The sequence below is a fragment of the Peromyscus eremicus genome, chromosome 11, assembly GCF_949786415.1.
Source record: "Peromyscus eremicus chromosome 11, PerEre_H2_v1, whole genome shotgun sequence".
In the NCBI taxonomy this organism is placed as follows: domain Eukaryota; kingdom Metazoa; phylum Chordata; class Mammalia; order Rodentia; family Cricetidae; genus Peromyscus; species Peromyscus eremicus.
The window spans coordinates 59,242,250-59,264,800 of NC_081427.1; the positions used below are offsets into that span (position 1 = coordinate 59,242,250).

Sequence of the window (22,551 nt, forward strand, 5' to 3'; positions counted from 1 at the left end):
CAGCATGTGAACACATGGATCCAGATATGCCATTAAACATAAGACATGGTAACAATGACTAAACAACTCTATACAGTAATGAAAATTGCAAGTTATCCACAATTCTAAAACACAGTTTTTGTTTTGAGTTTCACTTACATTCTAATTCTTGTTTGGTAGTTTTACAAAAAGCTGTCAATTCTTATAACCTTTCTGCCTCAGGACCTGGTACTAACCCTTCCATTTCAAACATAATATGAAAGAGCTCTTCATGATTTATTGACTACTGAAAGAAAATATCCAGAGCTAGGGAGATGGTTCTATGGGTTAAAGGCTCGACAGCAAATGTGAAGCCCAGTGTGGTGTCTGAATCCCCAGAACCCGTGTGAAAACCAGGTGGGTGAGATAGTCCCAGAACTTGGGAGGGGACAAAGAGACAAGGAATCCCTAAAGCAGGCTGGCTAGCTAGACTAGCCAAAAACAATGAGCTCCAGGTTCAGCAAGAGACTCTACTGCAATCTAAGCTATCAAGGAAGATACTGATATCCATCTCAGGCCTCCACAAGCACACTAGCACACAATTATGTGCACCCAGAGACACACACCTTTCCTGAACACATGCAAACATACACACATACACACACTCACACACACTATACACACATACATGTTCACTTAAAAAAAGAAATACCCCTAAGGCAGAGTCAATTTTACAATAATGTTAGGAATTACAGAGATTAAGTTGACTCTTCAAAAGCAGGAAAGACTGCAGGGGTTAACCATATTACAAGGATAAAACACTGATTAGACATTTTCTAGATTTCACAAACAATTTTATTTTCGAATAAGAAAAAAATGAGAAAAATTTGATCAGCCTACCTTAAAAAGAGAAAAAGATAGTTAATTATAAATGAAAGTCAGTTTTATGTGTTGAAAATTATTTTGCTATACAAAAGCCATATAGATTTAAGATTTTTGGAAATTTAAAAAATAAGATAAATAAAATGAAAGTAGAGGGAAAAGTCAAAATACTAAAAAGATATGCATGCCAATTACTCAATCTTCTTTTCTCAAAAGTATTATCTAAAAAACAAGAACAAGGAAGAAGGGTTAGTTTTCTCCCCCTCCTTCCTTAGACCTTAGGAAGACAAAATGGACCAACATGCTAGATTACAATGGATAGGGAAGACTATCACTAAGTATGAACTGAGTGCAGGAGCACACTCCCAACACTCAGGGGCTAGAGAAGCAAGCTATGGGTCATAGGTCCCAGCTACCTGGGCTACACGATAAACCTCTTTCATACATAAGGTGAGTTGAGAAGGAAAGGGAGGGGGAAGAGGAAGGGAAGGAAGGAGGGGCTGGAGTAAGGAGGAAGTGCACTGTAAACTTTAAGATTTTCTGACCTAAAAGAAAGATTCTAGATACACAATTCTATTCGTACACTGTTGACTGGGTTTCGTTGTTGAGTTTCACCTATACTCCTATAATACCATTCATTTATGGGGTGTGGTGGTACACACCTGTAAGGCCAGTACTCTGGGATGGCCAATCTGAGCTACTTAGCAAGACCCTGTGTCTCAAGGACAAAAAAGATCTGAATTTTTTTGTTTGTTTCATTCTCAATTCTTGTACACAGATTAAACCTACCTACAATTACCCTTATTACATACAAGTTCTTCTGTAAATAACTTGAACTCTTACAATACCTCAGAATCTTTCAGTTAAAAAAAATTTTTTTTTAAATGAAAGTCTTCCTGACCGCCAGGAAAACTTGGTTTCTTCTACAAACAATGTATCTTGTAAACTGCACTGTCACCACGAAGTGTATGAGCCACAAACGCTAAGGTATTAAAAAACAAGCAACACAAACAAAAGCCTGCACGTACACCTGACTAGACAGGTCCTAACCACACACACTAGGGCTACCTAAAACAGTCACTTAAACCTTATAGTAGGAACTCACAATTCCAGATAATACTACACATTTGGGATTGATTTTCCTGTTCTATTCAGTTAGCAATATCCAAGACAGAGAGAAAACTCAAATGGCAGAACAGAGATCTGATCTCCTGAGATTGTTAATGGCTTTTAATCTTGACTGCCAGTAACACAAAGCAACACAGTACAAGGACAGTCAGTTTCTCTTGTTAACTCTCCAGCTCATTCTCACACAGCCCCCTCAGTATGGTGAGTGCCGACTCCTCTTTGAGCACACCATGCAGTTTCCACCACTTCTACCTCTGAACTTGAAAACTGTAGTTCTAAAGCCCCACTCTAATGGCCACCGACACACTTCCCAACCACTCCCTCTCCATGTCGGAACTTCCCAGTGCCTGTCCAATTATTCACTTCCTGTACCCAGCAGAGTTCATTGTTTTAGCTTGGTGTTTCCATAGTCCCGAAATGGTTCCCATCATACCACCAGGAAGAACGTTTTTTTCAAACTGCCAGTTTCTACCACAGTTTGTTAAATCTAAGTGGTGGGTCTTCCCTATCATTTTTTCTTGAAAATGAAATGGAATATAATTGAAACGATCAGACTACATCACATAAAGTAAGAATGTTATTTTGTGTCATTTTATCATTTAAATATGAGAGTACTAGGTCACAGCATAAAAATGTATGGCTGCCAATGGGTCATATATTATATTTTTAAATTTGTCTGGCTTTTTTTTTTTTTTTTTTTTTTTTTTTTTAAGCAGGCTCTTTCTTACAGCCCAGACTGGCCTCAAACTTCAGACCCTCCTGCCTCCGTTTTCTAAGGAACAGATGTGCAGGGCATGCCACACCAGGCTGGGTCATCTCTCTTACGTTTTAAAGACCAGTCTATAGCATAACACAGTCTTTCATTGGCCTACAATGCTCTCACCTGGTCCTGGATAAAGTTCTGGAGACTCACTCCTCTATATCCAAAGGAGTCCATGCAAGCAAGGCTTTTCTGCAGTGGTTCTGTCCATCACTGTTCTACCTAAATGCCCTCTAGTTTGTCTACTAGCTGTACTCACCTGCTCCGAAGTCTTTTTATCCTTCCTAGAGCAGCAAAGAGACTGTGTGCCTCTACAAATGCCCCACTTTACTGCTCTTTCATCATTTCACATCTTACTTTAACCATGACTTCCCAGTTCTAACCTATAAACTCAACAACATTCAGCTGAGTACATGCCACACAACTGGTGCGGAATGTGTGGTAAAATTAACAAAGAACTGAGGACTTAAACTGTTAGGAATAGTAAGATGGTTGCCTTTACAAAGTGCACTCCTATTGTGATGGTGGATTGACATTTCCACATTTTTGCTACCATCCCGAGAGCCTTAAGCAAATGCAGCCTCAGTTTCTCATCTTTCAGCAAAGAAGCGACCCCAGGTAACAATGTAGCAGCACCCACTTCCATTTTTCAAGAGCTTAAGGCAAAAAGGAAAGGTTCAAAATTTGCAGTCAGGTAGATATAAGAAAACCAAACAAAAAATCTCATCATCCGTTAGTAGGGAAACTCCTATTTTGTACATAACTATCTCTAAACAGAGTCTAAACTAAGTAAAAACAAAAAGTAGCTCAAACTAACTGGCTGCAGTGACTTGATGTGGGCTGCCTTCTCAAGTGTTCTCAAAGAGCTCCAGACTCACTAAGTACATTGTGGTATACTTCTGGGGGCGCACAACCTAGCAGGAACCCCTCATTGAGATGCTGAAGCTTCTTGTGGGTTTCATCTTACATATACAATCATCTTTACTTGTAAGGAGTCTGACACAACGATGTTTACACAGCCTTACTTGAGCTGACCTCACTCCAGTTTAACACAGTGTGTGTGACTTTGACAGACTCTGCCAGCTGCTGGTTTCAGCTGTTCTCTTCCTTTTCCACAGTTCATAAACTAGTATTACAGGGCTCATTTTTCCCTGTCTGATCATTTATTTTAGTTTAACAAGTCCTTTACCCCTTAATTATACCTACAATTAAATCTAATGTAAATCCTATTATAACTTAACATTCATCAAAAGTCCATCTGTAATATATAAATTTCCTTATCCACGTGAAATTCTGGATATTCGTCCATGTAAGGCAATTTAGGACTGCCTGGGAAAACTTTCAAGGTCATATAATATTAACTTATTTTCAAAGAGGCCCGGATGGCTATGCTTATTCACCTACAAAGGGTAGAAACTTGTGCAAATGCCTTTGCTGTATGATGTTCTCTTTATTTCTACCAACCCTTCCTCTTTCAACAATGCAGACAAACCAAGGCACCCTCAATAAAAAGGGTCACATTCCCAAACAGATTTTGGGGAAAATAAGTGCTCTTAACTGCTGAGCCATCTCTCTAGCCCTTCTTTCTAGATCTCTTAATACTTAGCTATCATCACATTGGCCATGAAGTTTTGGCACCTGAATTTTGAAGGGGCAAACTCAAATTATAGCACTCACCAGTCAGGGCTCTATTACAGCCTTATTTTATACGTTATTTTTAAAATTTTATTTTATTCTTTTTTTTTTAATTTTAATTTATGGGTATCAGTGTTTTGCCTGCATGTATGTGTGAGCACCACTTGCAAGCCTGGCACCTGCAGTGGTCAAAAAAGGGTATCAGCACCCTGGGAACTGGAGTTACAGAGGGTTGTGAACCACCATGTGGGTGCTGGAAATTGAACCCAGGTCCTCTGAAAGAGCAACAAGTGCTCTTAAGCCCCGAGCCATCTCTCCAGTCCCTTAAAAATATTTTTCACAAAAAGGCTAGTGAGTTGTTTATAAACAAATTATGTTGTGTCTAAATGTATTTCATGTAAGTAGTTTAGATTCATATTTCCAACACTAGTCTCCCTTAGTATTAAATTAATCTCCCTCTTCACTTGGTAAAACAGTGGGTGTTCATGTAATGTAAGAAACACAGAAAACTGATTCTCTTCCATGACACTGCCACGCCAGTCTGGAGAATGCAGCCTTTTCGATGAAAAACTGCCACCTGATTTTGAGTGTAGGTACGAGTGCACGTGACACTCCAACATGACTTAAACAACACATTTTAAACTGTGGACCTGCATATAATCAAGGGAAACCATACTTCAAAGGTTTCCACTATTAGTATTTTTAAGAATTTTCTCATTTAAAAATTCGTGCAACTGATTCAAAACATTTTCAAACATCATTATTTCCTAGCTTAAGTGCTTAAACAGTTTAGAAGAAAAAAAGCCAACTACTAACTATTAAATGAAGAAAGGGGAAAAATTCATTTTTACAAGTTGGAAAAAATTTCATACTCCTTATTTTACACATGAGAGTACAGTCCATCCACAAAGGTTAAGTAATTTGCAGAAGGTCACTAAAGCTACTAGGAGCACCAGAAATAGAATAAGGTATTTTAATTACATTCTTATCCCTGTCATTTAAGTATTAAATATAATTAGCAACTCTTAATTAATTTCTGAGGAAGGACTCCTGTGACACGTGTCCTACATTTTCAAAGTTGTATAAGCTAATAAACTTCAAATTTTAACTGCCAGAACAAAAAGGGACTCCTCCAGAACGTTAAGGTGTGTGCTCCTAATAAACCATCACAATGAATTTCAAAATCCATCATTCCAAACCTGGTCCCCCAACTACATATTTATCGGTTAATTCGACCACAGGAAGAATTCAGAGACAGCGTGGACAACACACTAAGAAATGAATAGATCACCACTCCTCTAACACGGTTTCCAGCTTAAATAAAGAAGAGCTCCCGTCATTCGTCATTTTATTAAGCTGCAGTGTTTAGATTGAAAAGTTTGGAAAATGCACTCTTGGCTGGCTTATGTTGAAGCGTAAATCTGACACGGCTGACACAAGCCAAAGATCTGAGCTTAAAAGAGAAGGGCAGAAAAAGTGACCAAGTTCCTTCAACCAAAAGCTCGCTCTCTCCAGCAACCACACTGTGGAGACCGCAACAGTGAGACACTGTGATTTGCGTTTTAACGCCCAGTAAACTAACGCTGTGCATTTAGCTTCCGATGTTCAAGGATAAAACACAGGGCAGTGCGGGCAACAACTTCCAAGGGATCGGTGTCAAGGACTGTCGTCTACCTACTCATTACAATCGTCCCTTTGTGCAACTGATTATTTCTACCAAGTACTGGAAGAGTGTAGACAGCTCTTCTCTTTGATACCGGTCAACCAAACCTAAGATGGCAAGATTTTGGTAACCTATACAGCGATATGATCAATTAAGAGGTAGGGGGTAGGCTAGTGCACTGTCTCCATACAGATCATTAATAAGACTATAACTGAGTTACAAACAACATTGCACGTTCTAATTAGGACCTCTGGTGTCGCTCTACAATAACACAAATATAATCTCTATTTTAAAGTAGTGCCCGTTTAACAAGGGGTAGAATTTAAAAACAGTCGCCACCACCGCTCAACTCACACACGTATAAACAGATTTAAAGCTGTGATAAGCACAAAATCCTTACCCCATTTTGCCCAATGAAAACTTGCTCTGAAGTTTCTGCTCTTAGGCTACAGAAATAACTTCCAAGGAATTTTCTCCGTCTGTGATTTCGCAGTTGCTTTTCCACCCCCGAGATCTTTTCCGGAGGTAATTCAACGGCGCTGACAATTCAGTTAGTTCTTGTCGGTAAAAGGATTTGACTCGCGCTGATACCAAAACGTTCAAACATTTGCTTATTTGGAATTGAAAAGGTTGCGCGGAGAATATAGCACTCAAACTATTCCACAAAATCAGGTGTTCATGTAGGAAAACGCAAAACCCAGCTTCACCGAGTCTTATAAAAAACGAGTTCGCTGGTCATTTCGCTCCCGTCCCCTCGACACTTCAGGGAGCCAGGTAACTCGGCCTTCCCTGGGCTAAGGCGGTGGGTTCAAATTTCACCACACCAGGTCCCTAGGGGTGGAGCGTGCAACCCAACGCGACGTGCACTTTAATTTAAAAAAAAAAAAAATCCTACAGGCAGCAATGCCACTGTCTCCCTTCGCTTACATTTAAAAAAAAAAAAAAAATCTATAGAAAAAAATCAAGTGTTTGCAAACCCCGGCCGCTCGCGATGTGCACGGCACACCACATTGGAATCTGTCCTCTGAAGGTTCGTCCTCCTAAGACTCGGAGCAGAGAGGAGGTGGAGAGCAGGCGGAGAAGGCTGGGGAGGATCGATTCGTTCTCTCGAGGAGCAGCAGCGGAGCCATTTCCAGGCTGGCGGCTAGCTGGGGGCGCAGCGGCCGCCGGGGAGCAGCGCGGGGGGCCCGAGCCCACCTCCCTCGGCTTCCCGGCCCCCGCCGAGCACAATGGAGCCCCGCTCGCGGCCGCCCCCTCTTCCCGCCTCTCCTCGCAGCACCGGCGGCCTCGGGCTCCAGACGGCGGAGAATGAATGAATCAGAGAACCCAGCCCCGCGCCGTCGTCCCCGGCACCCAGCCCCCCCCACCCCCCAGCTCCTGGCGGCCGCGCGCCGAGGCGAGGGAGGCAGGCAGGCAGGCAGGCAGGCACGCGGCTCGTCCGAGGCTCGGCAGCCGCGGCTCGTGGCCCCCACCCCGGGCTCGGGCTCTTCCCCGCTCCGCGCCGCCTCACATGCCCCGGGGCCGCCGCTGCCTCTCCTCACGTCCCCCTCAGCGGCAGCCTCCGCCGGCCCCCGGAGCGGCCTGGCGCCCGTCTCTGCCTCTGCCTCCACAGAGCGGCTCCGAACCGAGCGCCGCTGAGGAGGGCGCCGCTTTCCCGGTCCGCGCCGCCGCCGGCGTGAGGCGAGCACGGCCGCCGAGCGGGAGAGGGGGCGGGGCGGGGCGGGGCGGGGCGCGCGGCCCTCCCGGCTCGAGGGGCGGAGCGCCGGCGCCGCCGCAGGCCGGCGGAGGAGGTGGGGCGCGGCGGGGGCGGGGCCCGGGCTCGGACCAGGGCGCCGAGGGGACCAGCCCGGAGGGAAGGAGCCGGCCGGTCCGTCGGTCCGTCCCTTTTTCCTTTCCCCTCCCCTAGCGGCCGGCGGCGGCGGCGGCGGCGGCGGCGGCGGCGGCGCGGGCAGCGCGCTCGGCTCCTGCGCTGGCTCTGGGTCGCCGCGGCCTCCTCCGCTCCGCACGCCGGGTGCTCGCGCTGTGTCTCCATCCTCCCCGCAGGAGGACCTTTAAATAGCAACGTCAGCGCGCTCCTCTCCGCACACACGTCACCCTCCGCTCACGTCACCCTGTGCGGGGGATGATGTCACGCGGCCGGAAGTACTGCTAAATTAGGGAAGGAGCCGTGGGGGAGGAGGGCTGGGCGAGCTGCTGTGTGCCCACCTGCTCTCGCTTCTCTTTAAAGGCCACAGCGCCACAGCGCCGGAGACAGTCGGAGGAGAGCTCGGAGAAGGAAGCGGCGGGAGGGGCTTGCCTTGGCACACATGTGCCAAACGCGAGTGAATCACTCATAGCAACGGTGCCGAAGTGTCGCCGGTAATGTCCTGTCTCCCTCTCCCACTGGGTTTGCAGCAGCATCCCCGGGCTGCTCACACCCCAACCTGCAGGGGAACGTGGGAGGGAGAGTGATCGCTACTGGTAGACTTGGGGGAAATCACCGTTAATTTTAGGACTCAGAAATACCATTCTGAGCATAGGCAACTTTTAAACTACCCCCTCCTGATGTCATGGACTTAAAAGCGGAGTTAGAACAAACCTCCTGTTACAAGGGATAGTAATTAAAGCAGAGGGGGTTCCCAAATACTTAAATGTTACCGTTCGCGACATCGCCATGGTTCTGCATGACCTAATGAATCAAATTCATGAAAGTAAAACTTAGATCATCTCTCAGGTAATTACCGTTCTGCAGCATCGCAAATGCCAGTGAATCCCTTCAGTTCTAACTTACCAAGAATATCAATTACAGTCTGGAAACAAAGGTCTGTTCACCCAATCCTTTTTAATTAAAACAAACATACATTAGGGTTACTTTTTTGAGTCTTATAAGCACAAAAACTCTCAAACACATTTTCATTTTCTATATAGCAAGAATGATTAGCCATCCATAATTTTAATGTTATATACGTGCAAATCGTGTTTTTAAAATCATAAAGTTTTAAAATGGTCTCATTATCCTAAGATAGCCTTTTACTAGATAGATTCACAGGCTGGACTTAACTTTTATTTGATTTAACTTGACAATCATGGTCCAGAAATAGAATTACTGTATACTGCTAAAGGCAGTAACTCTATAAATTCAGTGACCATGTTTTACAAACTAAAGTCATTTGACATTAAACAGAATATTCAAAACCTGAAGTGACCTGGAAAATCCAGGACATAGTGGTATTACCAAACCATGAAGTTGTCCTCAGAAAAATAATAAATCAATAGCAATGCAGTTCAAAAGAAGTTAAAATTCTATAGACTCTGCCAGGACTAATGGTTTTTGTTTTGATTGAGACCGGGTCTCAGTATTTAGACCCTAATCCCCCCTCAGCAATACAATTACAGGAATATCACATGCTTGCCTACTTCATGTGGTTTTTAATGTTAACACATGATTCTGAATTAGGGAACAGTGAATTTGCCTTTTTTTTTTTTTTTTTTGCATTGACATTTTCTTGCTTGAGTTTGGAACCCAAGATTGAAGGACACCAGCAAAAACTGTTAGGACCAATTTACAACTGATCAGACTGCCTGGTCGTTTATCTTCACATTATAAAATTATGATCTTGCTCTGAATTTGAAATATTAAAAACGCTGAGAGTGTTTTTTCTTTTTTCTCACAATTATATATTTGTTATGTGTGTGCATGCATGTGTGTGGTGTGTGTGTGTATGTGTGTGTGCATGCATGTGTGTGTGTGTGTGTGCTAGCATATGTGTGCATGACAAGAGAGGAGGACAGAGGTTTAATGTCAGGAGTCTTTCTTGATTGCTGCCTACCCTATTGCTTGAGGGAGGGTCTCTCTCCCAGCTAAACTCAGAGCTCATCAGTAGGGCTAATCTAACTAGCCAGCTTACTCTGAGCATCCGGTCTCTGCCTTTCCAGTGTGGAATTACAGGTGGGAAGCCAGCCCACTCAGCACTTATGTGGATGCTAGGGATCCCAGCTCCAATCCTCACACGTGGGTGGTAACTAAGGGTTATTGGCTTTTTAAGCATTATAATGAGAGGCTAATGAAAAGCAAATAGCTGCTTGGCAGTTTGTCTAATATGTGTTATCATCATACCAATAGTAACCGCTAAATTTCAGACAAATTGAGTTCTTAAATATAAAATACTAAAACAATGAGACTGCCGTTCTTCACATAATGTCATCTTTTGATCCCTGCAAATTAAAATGCAAATTGTTATTGCTCTCTAAAAAGCAAAAAAAAAAAAAAATCTTTAAAAACCACTTCCCTTCTGAACTAATTTTCTCTTTCTGGGTCTTTCTCTCTATGTTATTAACTCTTAATTTGCTAATTTCAAACACTTCATTCAAGCTTATGATTACAACTTCCTCCCATTTGTATTCTTTACCAAACTGATTTTTTACCCAACTCCCAAGATAGTCTATTACCTGCTTCTGTGCCTTTAGAATACCAGCCCTTCCTCAGTTTCTGCTCTTCACAAGGGCAGGGTTGCTTCTCAGCTGCCTCTTGTCACTTGAAAGGGAGCAAACTTTTTGTACATAAATCTGATGGTTCACTGTGGTATAATTATTCAAAATGTATGTGATCATTTCAGCCTCTTATTCTAGTAAATTCTAACTATAGTTGGCCGATTTTTTTTCTTTCCCATTTGTGTGTGATTCACATATCAGGAAATAGTTGTATTATATAATGTATATAGCCAAAGGTGTAAATAAAACCTTGAAATGTGATTGAGACATGGCCTCAGAAAAATAAATGCCTTTCTTCCCCTACCTTGAAACAATTCCTATATACTTTTGAGAGGAGTCAGAGAACCATTATAGGGCTTTTCATCTATTAGTAAATATCTTTTCCCCTAAATGGGCTGTGATACCATAAATTCCAATTCTAATTTGTTTTTTTTTTTTTTAAAGTACCAAACTTCTTAGAAAGGAATGAATTTCTCTCACCGGAAGAGGAAGAAGTACTTCAGTAACATTTCAGTTTTTTTAACAGTTCCTGTTTCCCACCATGCTCTCAAATTTGTGGGGCGGTTTATGAATACCCTCTGATTTTAGAATCTGTGGGCGAAGGCATCTGTTTCAGTTTCTGAGTTTACTTCCATGCCCTTAGCAGGAGATGGTAGCCTCCAATGGGATGTTCATAGATGTGTCATGAGATGGGTCTCTTTTAATGAAAAGTCATTCATGAGCTAGAAAATAAAATCACAGAAAAGGGAGTTAAAGCCAGAATTTATTTCTAATTGACTAACATTAGGTAATAGCAATTCCCTTCCGAGTATCTTTTTTTTTTTTTTTTTTCCCGAGACAGAGTTTCTCTGTGTAGCTTTGGTGCCTTTCCTGGAACTCACTCTGTAACCCAGGCTGTCCTCAAACTCACAGACATCCGCCTGCCTCTGCCTCCCGAGTGCTGGGATTAAAGGCGTGCGCCACCACTGTCCGGCTGGAGTATCCTATTTTTGATCACGAAACACCACTGCCACTTCAAATGAAGTCATAAGCAGAGATAATACATAGACAGCTCCCCAGCAATAGGAACTAGCTTAAGACAGATAATTATTAAGAAACTAAGTAACCAGCAAAGACTAACAGTAATGATAAGAACAGAATAAAAAAGTAGAAAAACTTTTTTCTAGTGGATGCTAAAAGTCTCAGTCCACATGCTCCATGAATTAGCACACCCAGGCCATCATTAACTTGTGTTGCCTTGTATAAAGCCGTCTTTTATTATTATTACCAGTCTTGCTCTCAATAGAAATAGAGTAGTTGAAAAGTCTTTTCAAAGGACTCTCAGTTAAAATAGTATAAAACAGCCTCAAGCGTGGGAGTCTAGGTGTTTGGCTTCTCCAAGGGCAGATTTGCTCATCTGAGTGCATCCATGCTTCTTTTTCTTTTTTTTCTTCTCTTTTTTTCTCTTTAAATAGAATGGCTCGTGAGTCGTAGAGGGCGAGAGACTGAAGAATTACCCCAGGAAAACTATGTTAGAGAATATGGGAAATAATCTCTTGGCATTCTCCCTGCTTTGATTTTTATTGTAATTTCATTGCTGATTTTCCAAGTATGGTCAGAGAAGTAAAATACAATCTTAGGCTTGAAAAAGAGGATTCCAGAAGGTTTCCAGTCAGGTCCTGTTGAGGGCCTGAATAGGATAGAGGAATTGATCCTAATGATCCCACATTAGGATTCCCCTAATGATAGAGGAAATTGATGTGCAGTCTATTATTTTTTTTTAACATTCCTGGGATATAGTGCCTTTCAAAAAATTACCTGGCTGCACTTTGTTTTGTAGGACATTTTAAGCAGCAGTCACAGAGAACAGGCTGGGAAACCATGCAGATCTTCAGGGGACTACAGTAAAGAATGTAGAGTAACACTGCACCTGTGTAGTTACTTAGAATGGAATGCTGTGGAAGCTGATCGCCATGGTAACCAATAATCTTTTTCCTGAATGGGGAAACAGAACAGCCATGAGGAAAATATTTGAAATGAGCTACCTCATTTTGTGACTCTTGGTGCCAGCTAGGATTAAAAACAGCACCCAAGGTATTCGGGACAGCCATGCTTGTAAAAGGAAATTGCCTTCTTTTCAGAGAAATAAGGCTGAAGCTGTGTGTAATTGGTAAGGGCTCTGACATGCCTGGAGCTGCCAGAAACAATACCTAGAACTACTGTTAATGGTTCTTTCCTGCATAAACGGTCAGAAAAATTCTCACCGTTTGAGGATTTCAGCCATAATATGTCAAGAGTTAATAATTTATTTTAATCTGGTTCAGATGGTAATTGCTCTAAATATCACATTGCAATCTGTTCTCTAGAGAAGCAGAACCAATAGGATATACACAGAGAGAGAGAGAGAGAGAGAGAGAGAGAGAGAAGAGATGATAGACACAGAGACATTTGTTATAGGAGTTGGTGCTCATAGTTTATGGAAACCACAAAGTCCCAATCTGTACACCGGAGACCCAAGGGGCTGGCATAATGATTTGTTTCCAGCTGAAAAGACCTAAGAACCAGAGAAGACAATAGCACCATTCTCGGGGCAGATTTAACCCCTTGAAAACCTGTGATTCTGATATCTCGGGGCAGGAGATGATTGTCCAAACTCCAGTGTAGAAAAGCATTCTTCCTTCTATCCATTCTACTCAGATCACATGGTGCCTGATAAGGGTAGATCTTCCTTAGTAAAACCACTGATTTAAATGTAAGTCTCTTTATACATGCCCTAGACATTCCCATAAATAATGATCTACCAGTTATCTAGGCATCCCTTAACACATCAAGTTCACACCTAACATTGACCATCACAACATGTTATTTTACATTTGATAAAAGTTTATTTTATTGTATTGATCAAGTATCTGTTAATATCACTCAATACTTAGAAGGAAACCAGGATTTCATGTCTTAGCCAAAGAAAAACTACATGATCATGATCCCTTTTTTCCTGTTAAGTTGAAGACCATTTCCCAGTGTGTGGGCTGATTTGTTATCAACTGCAAGAAACACAAAGTCCAAATAATGGTGATGCACTTCTAGAAGCACATTGCATTTGTTTTTACTTATTTGTGTAGTGGGAGATCTGGGGGTAAGTCATCCTGCAGTTGATTCTAAAAGTCCACGGTGTCATGTGTACCTTTTCTATCCCTTCACGTTGTGTCTTCCCATGTTGTCTTCTACATCTGGCTTACTACCTCGTGTTTGTACTTTCCAGACTTCCTGTTTAAACAAGGAGCATCCAGAGAGAGAAAGGAGGAGGAAACACGCATTTTCCCCTTTACTCCTACTTATCAGGGAAAACAACCTTTCATGATGTTGCCCCCAAATTCTCTTCCATGACATCTTAGTCAAAACTAGGTTGTATACCTATGCCTGTATCACTGACGATTTGGAACAGGACTTTCATGACTAGGTTAGATGTGATCATTCATCCCTGTATCTGTGTGTTGTATGAACAAACTTAAGACATCTTGCAGCGAAGCAGAAGGGTCAGTGCCTGTTGGACAAGCCAACCACGTGTTTATAAAAAATACCTAGGAATAAAACAAACTGATGATATGAAAAACTTACAGAAGGAAAATGTCATCATCTTTTACGTGTTTGTGTGTTCAGTGCATGATGTGTGCACATGTGTGGGTTGGGAGTGCACATGTGTGCATGTGAGGAGGCTGTCTCACTTAGCCTGAAGCTCAGCCTTGTGGATCATCACCTGATGTCTCTGCCAACCCACACTGGGCTTACAGGCATGGATAGCATCCCCAGCTGCTCCGTGGGTCCTAGAGGTTTGATATGGGCCAGTTTGCTTTCACAGCAGGGGCTCCTGCCCACTGAGTCATCCCTCCAGTCTCACAGTGAAAACTTAAAAACATGGAAGAGAAATGGATAAATGATACTAAAACTGGAAAGACCTCTTTCACTTCTGCCGTTGCAGAATTAACCTTGTGAACGACATGGCTGTATTGCTGGACGTGTTTTAGCAGAACTAAAGAAGCAACCCCCAGTTTCCTGACAAAGCACTAAAGACCCCAAAAAGCCAAAGCAATCCTGAGAAAAAATATCAATGTTGGAGGTATCAAAATACTCATTTTTTTGTTTATTGTTTTGTTTTTTGTTAGTTTGTTTTTGTTTTTGTTTTTGTTTTTGTTTTTGTTTGTTTGTTTGCTGTCCTGGAACTAGCTCTGTAGACCAGGCTGGCCTTGAACTCACAGAGATCCGCCTGCCTCTGCCTCCCAAGTGATGGGACTAAAGGAGTGCACCACCACTGCCCAGCATCAAAATACTGAATTTTAAATTATACTGCAGAACCATAGCCGCAAAAATAGCATGGTATTGGAACAAAAACACATAGACCAATGGAACAGAATAGGGTGCCCCAAAGTAAATCCACACAACTACAGCCAACTCATTTTGGACAGACTTGCCAAAAACACACATTGATTGGAGAAAAGACAGCCTCTTTAACAAGTGGTTCTAGGAAAACAATAACGACATGTGGAACAATGAAGCTATATCCCTAATATTTATACCTGTATAAAATAAATTCAAGATGTGCTAAAGACCTTAATGTAAGGCTTGAAACTGCAGCTGCCAGAGAAAGGCACTTCAAGATGCAGGCACAGCCAGGGGCTTCCCAAAGAGAGCTCTAACAGTTTAGAAAATAATAGCAATAATGGATCAGTGGGATTGCACGAGCTTGAAAACAAGTGCTTGAAGAGACAGCCTAGAGAACAGAAGAAAATCTTTGCCTGCTACACATCTGATAGGCACTTAATAGCTAGAATCTGCAAAGACGCATTGAAAAATAGACAAAGAAACTAATGATTCGATCAGTAAATGGGCAAATGAAATGAACAAACACATCTCAAGAGACGAAAAACAGGCTGGGGAGATGGCTCAGTCAGCAAAATGCTTACTGAGCGTGAAGACTTGAGTTTGGTGCCCGGCAAGCCTGTAAGACGTAACAGTATACCCCTGTAGTCCTAGCACTGGGAATCGGAGACAGTGGAGTCAGGGACTCCCTGGCCAGCTGGTCTTCCAATTGGTTCAGTGTCAGATTCAGTGAGAGACTCTGCCTCAAAAATAAACAAATTAATTAATTAATTAATACATAAATACATAAGGTTAGCTAGAGAGATGGCTCAGGAGTTCAGAGTACTGACTGCTCTCTCAGAGGACCGAGGTTCAATTCCCAGCACCTACATGGTAGCTCACAACTGTCTGTAACTCCAGTTCCAGGGGATCCAACTTCCTTCTGACCTCTGCAGGCACTGAGCACACACATGGTGCATAGATATACATGTAGACAAAATACCCATATGAGTAAAATTAATAATTTTTTAAACGTGGAGAGTGACAGACGTTACCTCATGTCAACCCCTGCCCTCCACATGCGTATACAAATGGACATGGGAACCAGAAACACATTCAACACACACACCCTAACCACACCCCTGACTCTCAGGAACCTTAACCATCTCCTCTTTAGAGCCTATAGCAAGACAATGTCTAGCACATAATGGGCGCACAGTACGTTGTTATATGCTGAATGAATTATCACTTTCTGCTATCCTTAAGCAGAAAATAATTGCATCAGGTCTCTCAACCGTTTAGAGAAACAACGGAATCTGGAGTAGCTAGACCACAGGGAGTTAGAAGAGTGGTCATACATAGCTCAGGAAAGCTTAGGAACCAGAAAACGAAAACTGGGTACTTCGAGGAGTGCTTAGTAAGGACATTGCCCTTTACAAAGACGGGAGAGGTGTGAAAAACAGAGAGGACAGGACCCGGCCCAGCAAGATAGACCACTGTCTCCATGTCCAAAAGATCAGGGGAAGAAAGCAGTGGCTGGGACCCAGAGACAAAGAAGGCTCCTGAGCAGCTGTGTCCTTTCCTTAAGGGTCACAGCCATCACACAGATCTGCTGAGTGGTCAGTCCACCTCATTATCCAATCCTCTCTCTGCTGGTGTTCCCTCCTAAAGCTGGCCGACAGGAAGCTACAGGCAGAGCCCGTGGTTCTCATCCCAGGGTAAGGACGAGTGCAGGGTGAATCTGGAGGAGTAGATAGAAGACAGCCAGGCCACGTGACAGTCCATTTGTCAGTCATAAGAAATTGGTTATTTTCTCGGTCAGCACATGGGAAGACAAGCTCATCCACACAGTAGCAATATAAATTGATATGCCTCACACAGCTGGTATACTTCAAGGAATTTATTTTACAGATGTATTTTCTTCAGTGTTCAAAGCAACATGTGCAAAGATTTTTTTTTTGTATTGCTTTAGAATGAAAAAGGATTTAACTGTTTGTCCATCTTTATAGAACTGGCTAAATAAATGATGGTGTAACCATTGCAATAAAATACAATGCAGCTATCTAGAAAAGTAAGATAGATCCTGAGTACTGATATGGAAAGATGCCTAATACAGAAGGAAATTCTGGATGGACAGCAAATTGTGGTTACCTTTAGGACGTGGGAATATAGACTTGAGAGTTAGAAATCAAGTTTCTTAGTTTTTTTCCTTAATATTACTTGTGTTGTTTGAATTCTTTTTACAGTGAGCATGTATTATTTTAATAATATAAAATCGAACCAAATTGTTTTAAATGTTGTTAAAGATACATATGATATGAGCCTGAAGAGATAGCCCAGGGAGGAAAGTGCCCAGTTTAGGACCTGAGTTTAATCCACATCAAACACTGAGCAAGTCAGTTGTGCTTATGATCCCAGTGCTCAGGAAGCAAAGACTGTCTCCCTGAATCTGCAGTCTCCAGGAACAGTGAAGACCCTGTCTTAAAGAATAAATGTGGAAAGCTGGGCATGGTGGCTTATGCCTTTACAACCAGCACTTGTAAGGCACAGGCAGGTAGATCTCTGTGAGTTCAAAGCCAGCATGGTCTACATAGAGAATTTCAAGCCAGCCAGAGCTACATAAGGATACCCCATCTTAAGAAACAAGAAACAAAATAATAGTAAGGTGGAAAGTGATTGAAGGAAAATTCAACTTCTGGCTTCCACATCCACATAATATACAACACATGCACTCTCACCTACACACATATGCAGACATAACAACATAACAGCACACACACACACACACACACACACACACACACACACACACACACACACGAAAAAGAAAAAATGCAGGTAATGATGCCTGAACTTGGGAGGCAGAAAGATTGCAAGTTTGAGGCCATCCTGAATACCTAGATCCAGATCCCAATTCAAATAAATGTTCAAAATTCAATTTTGCTACAATAGAATGAGACATTAATATGCATTCCAATTTCCTTTCTCCCTCATACCATTCTTTGAAGAATGAACATTGTAAATTTACAGAATACATTTATAAAAGGAAGAAAATGATATAACCTATTTTATTAGAAACAATAATCTCATTGTGTTCTTCACTGATGAAATTGGAGCTGTATATTCTGTCTTATGAGAGATGCTGATGAGATAGCAAATAAAGTGGCAAGTACCAAGACAAGGCCATGTGAGCATGGTGTTCAATTGGTTGACTTCACGGAAGGTCTATCACAAAGCATAGCTAGTAGCTGTGTAAATACATACTTCATGAAATGATGACAGATCAATAGCGAAGATTATTACAAGGCACGTTTCAGCTCAGTATGAGAAAGAATGCAAAAGTGATTAGATCTATATCAACAGAATTGGTTGTCCTTGGAATGATTGCCCATCTCTTCCGTTCTAGATTCACTGAAACAGCAACTAGTAAGACTTTGTTGGGATGATGTAGAAGAGATACTTTCATCAGAGAGGAAGCTGAATATAACACCCCTAAATCATTTTTATTAAGAGACTTTATGATAAGTCTGAGCAAACACAACAGTGCCTTCTTATTAGCTTCTCTGTAGCCAATCCTTCCAAGAAATCATCCTCTTCTGTAGTGTCATTGGCCATAGCCAATGTATAACTTACATCTGCCGCTTTCTCCCTGCTTCTGTTTTATGTGTAACCTGCTGAAGAGGTACAATTGCATGGTTTTTGTTTATTTATCTCCTTGTTTTTGTTTTTTATTTTTATTTTTTGAGACACAGTAACCTAGGCTGGCCTATCACTTCCTGTAGAGCCTCAGCAGGCCTCAAACTTGTGGTCCTCCTGCTCCATCCTCCTAAGGGCTGGGTTTATAAGCATGTGCCACCATGCCAGCTTCCATTGCCATGCCCCTAAAAGTCAAATTTTAATTTCCCTAACCTGTCCCTTTGAAATTTTTCTTCTATACACGACAAGCCAAGAAAGGCTAACGTAGTTGGCTGATTGAGAAACAATAAGCCCTTCTGAAACTTCAGCCAGTTTATTATTTATAGAGCTAACAAAAGAAAGCACAGCAAAGTTGCCATGTCCCTTGTCCTATTGGACCACACAGAAACAAAAGGGACTCGGTGACAATGCCCTGTTGCTAAGGAGCCAATTCCATGCTGCAACTGAGCAGCTTAATAGACTACAATTAGAGCTAACAGTGGGAGAAAATATCATTTAATAAAGAGTTTGGCTGGCCTTTGTTCCTGGCTCCTGGAAGGGAAACAACATCTCTAGAATTCCCAAGATATAGAAGTGCCTTTATTATTTCTGGTGATTGTGATGGTCTGAATGTGAATTGTCCCCCATGGGCTCATCTATTTGAACACTTACTTCCTTGCTGGTTTGGGAAGTTTGTTGAACCTTTAGAAAGTCGAGCCTAGCTGGAGGAAGTGGGTCATGGAGGCACTTTATAGACTAACTCTCTGTGCTGCCCTGTCTTTAACCCCTAATCTACCCAGATGTGAACAAGCAGCTGCCTTAGGCTCCCTAGTGTTGTGGAGTATTACTTTAACTATGTGAAGATGTGTTGTATTTATTTATGTTGCAATATATTACTTTAACTATATAAAGGTATATTGCATTTGTTTATGCTTCATTTGTTTAATTGTGTAAAGATGTGTTATTGTTTTACCTTGCCTGCCTAAGGCACCTGGTTGGTCTAATAAAAAGCTGAACAACCAATAATAACTAAGCCGTAGAGGGATAGCCAGGGCTGGTGGGCAGAGAGAATAAGTAGCAGGAGGAATCTAGGATTGAGAGAGAATGAGAAAGAAAGAGAAGGATATGCCCCGAGGAAGAATGAGGGAGAAGGAGAGGGAGGCAGACGCCCGGTGCCAGGCAGCCACTGGCCAGCCAGACACAGAAGAAACAGGAAAGTAGGATATACAGAAGGAAAGAAAGGTAAAAAGCCCCGAGACAAAACATAGATGAAGAGAAACAGGTTAAATTAAGTTATAAGAGCTGGGCAGTGGTGGCACACACCTTTGATCCCAGCACTCAGGAGGCAGAGTGGATCTCTGTGAGTTCAAAGCCAGCCTGGTCTACAGAGCAAGATCCAGGACAGGCACCAAAGCTACACAGAGAAACCTGTCTTGAAAAAAAAAAAGAAAAAAAAAAAACTAATGGGACAAGCCTAAACTAAGGCTTGAGCATTCATGACTAGTAATAAGTCTCTTGTCATAATTTGGGGGCTGGTGGCCCAAGAAAGCCTGCTACACCCCATGTCACAGAGTTGCCATCTCTTCCCTTCCATAAACTGGTATCCCTTCAAACTGTGAGCAACAGTAAAACCTTCTTCCTTTAGGTTGCTTCTTTCTAGATATTTGGTCCTGCCAATAAGAAAAGTAACAAAAATAGAAATGTGATACCAATAATAGGGTCATTGCTATGATAAACTCGGCCATGTAGTTCATGTGAATCCAGGACTGGTTTGCAGGAAGAATGTGAAAGAGTTTGAAGCTGCAGCCTCCATGCTATAAGCAGAGCTTAATGGGCAATTCTAATATGGAAGACCAGAATGATAGGAAGGTGCACAGTAAAGGTTGGGCTCCTCAGATTTCTAACAGGAACAAGGACGTCTAGTGGCTGTTTGCAATGTATGCTGGTGAAGAAGCTGGCTGAATTCTACTGATGTCTTGAAATTTTAAGTGAGGTTGACTTGAAGAGTAATGTACTACACTGTTTGTTAGAGGAAATTTCAGAACAGCACATTCAGGCTGTGGCATGGTTATTGCTCACTGCGTTTACCCAGACTTACAGTGAAACAGCAGAAAGCAGAACAGAAAAATGTGGAAAACGTAGTTTGGCAAGGAGATTGAATGTGGTTAAAGTGACAGACAGAATGGACAGACAGGTTCAGACAAAGCAGATGTAATTATTAAAGAGAGTAGTGATACTATTCTGAAGCCTCCCACTTAACACTTGGACAATAGGAAATATGCCTGAGGACAAGACCCTAACCTTTGAGAACTCCTAGGCATAATAGGGCAAAGCCATTTGGAAAATTTTCATTTGAAAACAGACTCTGGTGTTTTCTGATTTATCTGGGACCCCTAGGGAAGTAATTTAACAGACTCAGCCTTGTGGGCTGTTATGAGTGACCATCCTCTCAGCTATGCAACTGCCCTCTTAGGGCATTCAGCTGTGCCCCTTGCAAAAGCTCATACCAGCTGGACTTGCTGAAGGTTTAAACCACCACACAGAGAGGGACGTGAGAGTTTTACTTGTGTATCCAGCTGCTCCTACCACCTGGCAATGCTGTGTGTGGCCTGGAGGAGGCGCTAGAGTGTACAGAGGCTGGGAAAGACTAGGGTAGGGAAGACCAACTCCATCTGTGCAGCTATGAGGAATCTCTCATCCCTGCTGCATAAACCTTTCAGATGTGGCTGGTTTGGGGAGGATCTCACACCCCTGTAAGTAGCCTCTCATCTGTGCTGTCTAAGGAGGTCCAGAGAGAACTGGTGGAATCATGCCTTGGTTTGTTGTTGTGACCTTAGGAAGAGAAATAGACATTGTGTATGTCTTCCCCTGGAAAGAAATTTTGGCAAAAAGGCCCATAGAGGCCTCTATAGCTGCAGTCCAGTAGAGCTAGGCTACAGCTAGCAGCATTATTTGGCACTGGCCACATAAGCTGGTTATGCAATCATGCAAGAGTGAAGGGATCATGGAGGCTTTTACCAAGGTTCCAGAAAACACCGAAGGCCAACAATTACGTAGCGGGGTTGGATTCCCTGTAACGAGCTCCTGAGTGTGAAGCTGTGAAGTTTGAACCCAAGTTGTAATTGAGATCCAGGACACTGGAGATTTCAAGAAATTCAGGTAGTCCAAGAGAGAGGCCACATGTGCTTCAGGCAATGCATCCGGAGAGGGGTTACCCAAACTTGTTGGAGCATAGATATTTCACTGTGAGCTCCAGATGTCAGACATGGAGGTGCAGAGTTTGATGTCTGTCCTGATGAGGTTGATCTTGCTTTGGTCTGATCTTCCTTTGCTATGTCCACATTTCTTTTGATAGGTGAATATTTATTCTGTGATTTTTTTTATTGGAAGCATATAACTTTGATTTTACATGGACTTAGAGCTAAGACTGTAATTTGTGTCTAAGAAGGGACTTTGGACTTTGAAACATCAGAACTGAAAGACTATATAATACACTTGAAGTTAAACAGAATGCATTTTACATTATGAAATGGCCATGAGGCTATGGAGGTCAAGGATGGAATCTTATTAATTGAATGTGAAATGTCCTTTATTTTTAAACACTTGGATCCCAGACAGTGGCACTGTTTTGTGAGGTTATGGAACTTTTAGGCGGTGAGGCCCCGAAGGAGGATGTGGATGACTACAGGGCAGGCCTTAAGGTTTTATATCCAGTCTTCTCTCTGCTTCCCGATCCTCAGAGAGGCATGCACAGCTGCCTTCCCACTGTGATGAACTGTATCCTCCCAAACTGTGAGCGCAAAGGAATATTCCCTTTTTTTTAAGTTGCTTCCTTATCAGGTGTTTGTTCACAGTGCCAAGAAAAGTAACAGATACAATCGGTTTGGAGTCCCATGGTCCATCAGTCGTCCTATGTAGTGTCCGTAATAAAGATGGTCCATCAGTCATCCTATGTAGTGTCCATAATAAAGACTCCAGACACTGAGACTCTAGTGAACATCCTTGAATGGTCATTGTTCAGTGATATACTGGAAGTGTCAATACC

General features: G+C 42.3%; 1 protein-coding gene and 1 long non-coding RNA gene across 3 annotated transcripts in view; one reads left to right on the forward strand and one right to left on the reverse strand.

The window, feature by feature from the left end:
- Homer1 (homer scaffold protein 1) overlaps nt 1–12,486 on the reverse strand; it is a 110,526-nt gene extending 98,040 nt beyond the window's left edge. Inside the window, exons 1-2 of one of the 2 annotated variants that reach the window (XM_059276374.1) lie at nt 12,294–12,486; nt 10,977–11,218 (exon numbers count right to left, since the gene is read on the reverse strand). In XM_059276374.1, the coding sequence (XP_059132357.1) occupies nt 10,977–11,005 (29 nt within the window). In that variant the 5' untranslated portion in view covers nt 11,006–11,218; nt 12,294–12,486. Of the gene's footprint in view, nt 1–6,426; nt 6,930–10,976; nt 11,219–12,293 lie in introns of those variants that run through there. The other variant, XM_059276375.1, reaches the window with a different exon arrangement.
- On the forward strand, nt 12,451–14,103 carry LOC131921644 (uncharacterized). Its single transcript, XR_009382048.1, has 2 exons — nt 12,451–12,645; nt 13,738–14,103. It is a non-coding gene; the product is annotated as an uncharacterized LOC131921644 (long non-coding RNA).
- The last annotated feature ends 8,448 nt before the right edge of the window (nt 14,104–22,551 follow it).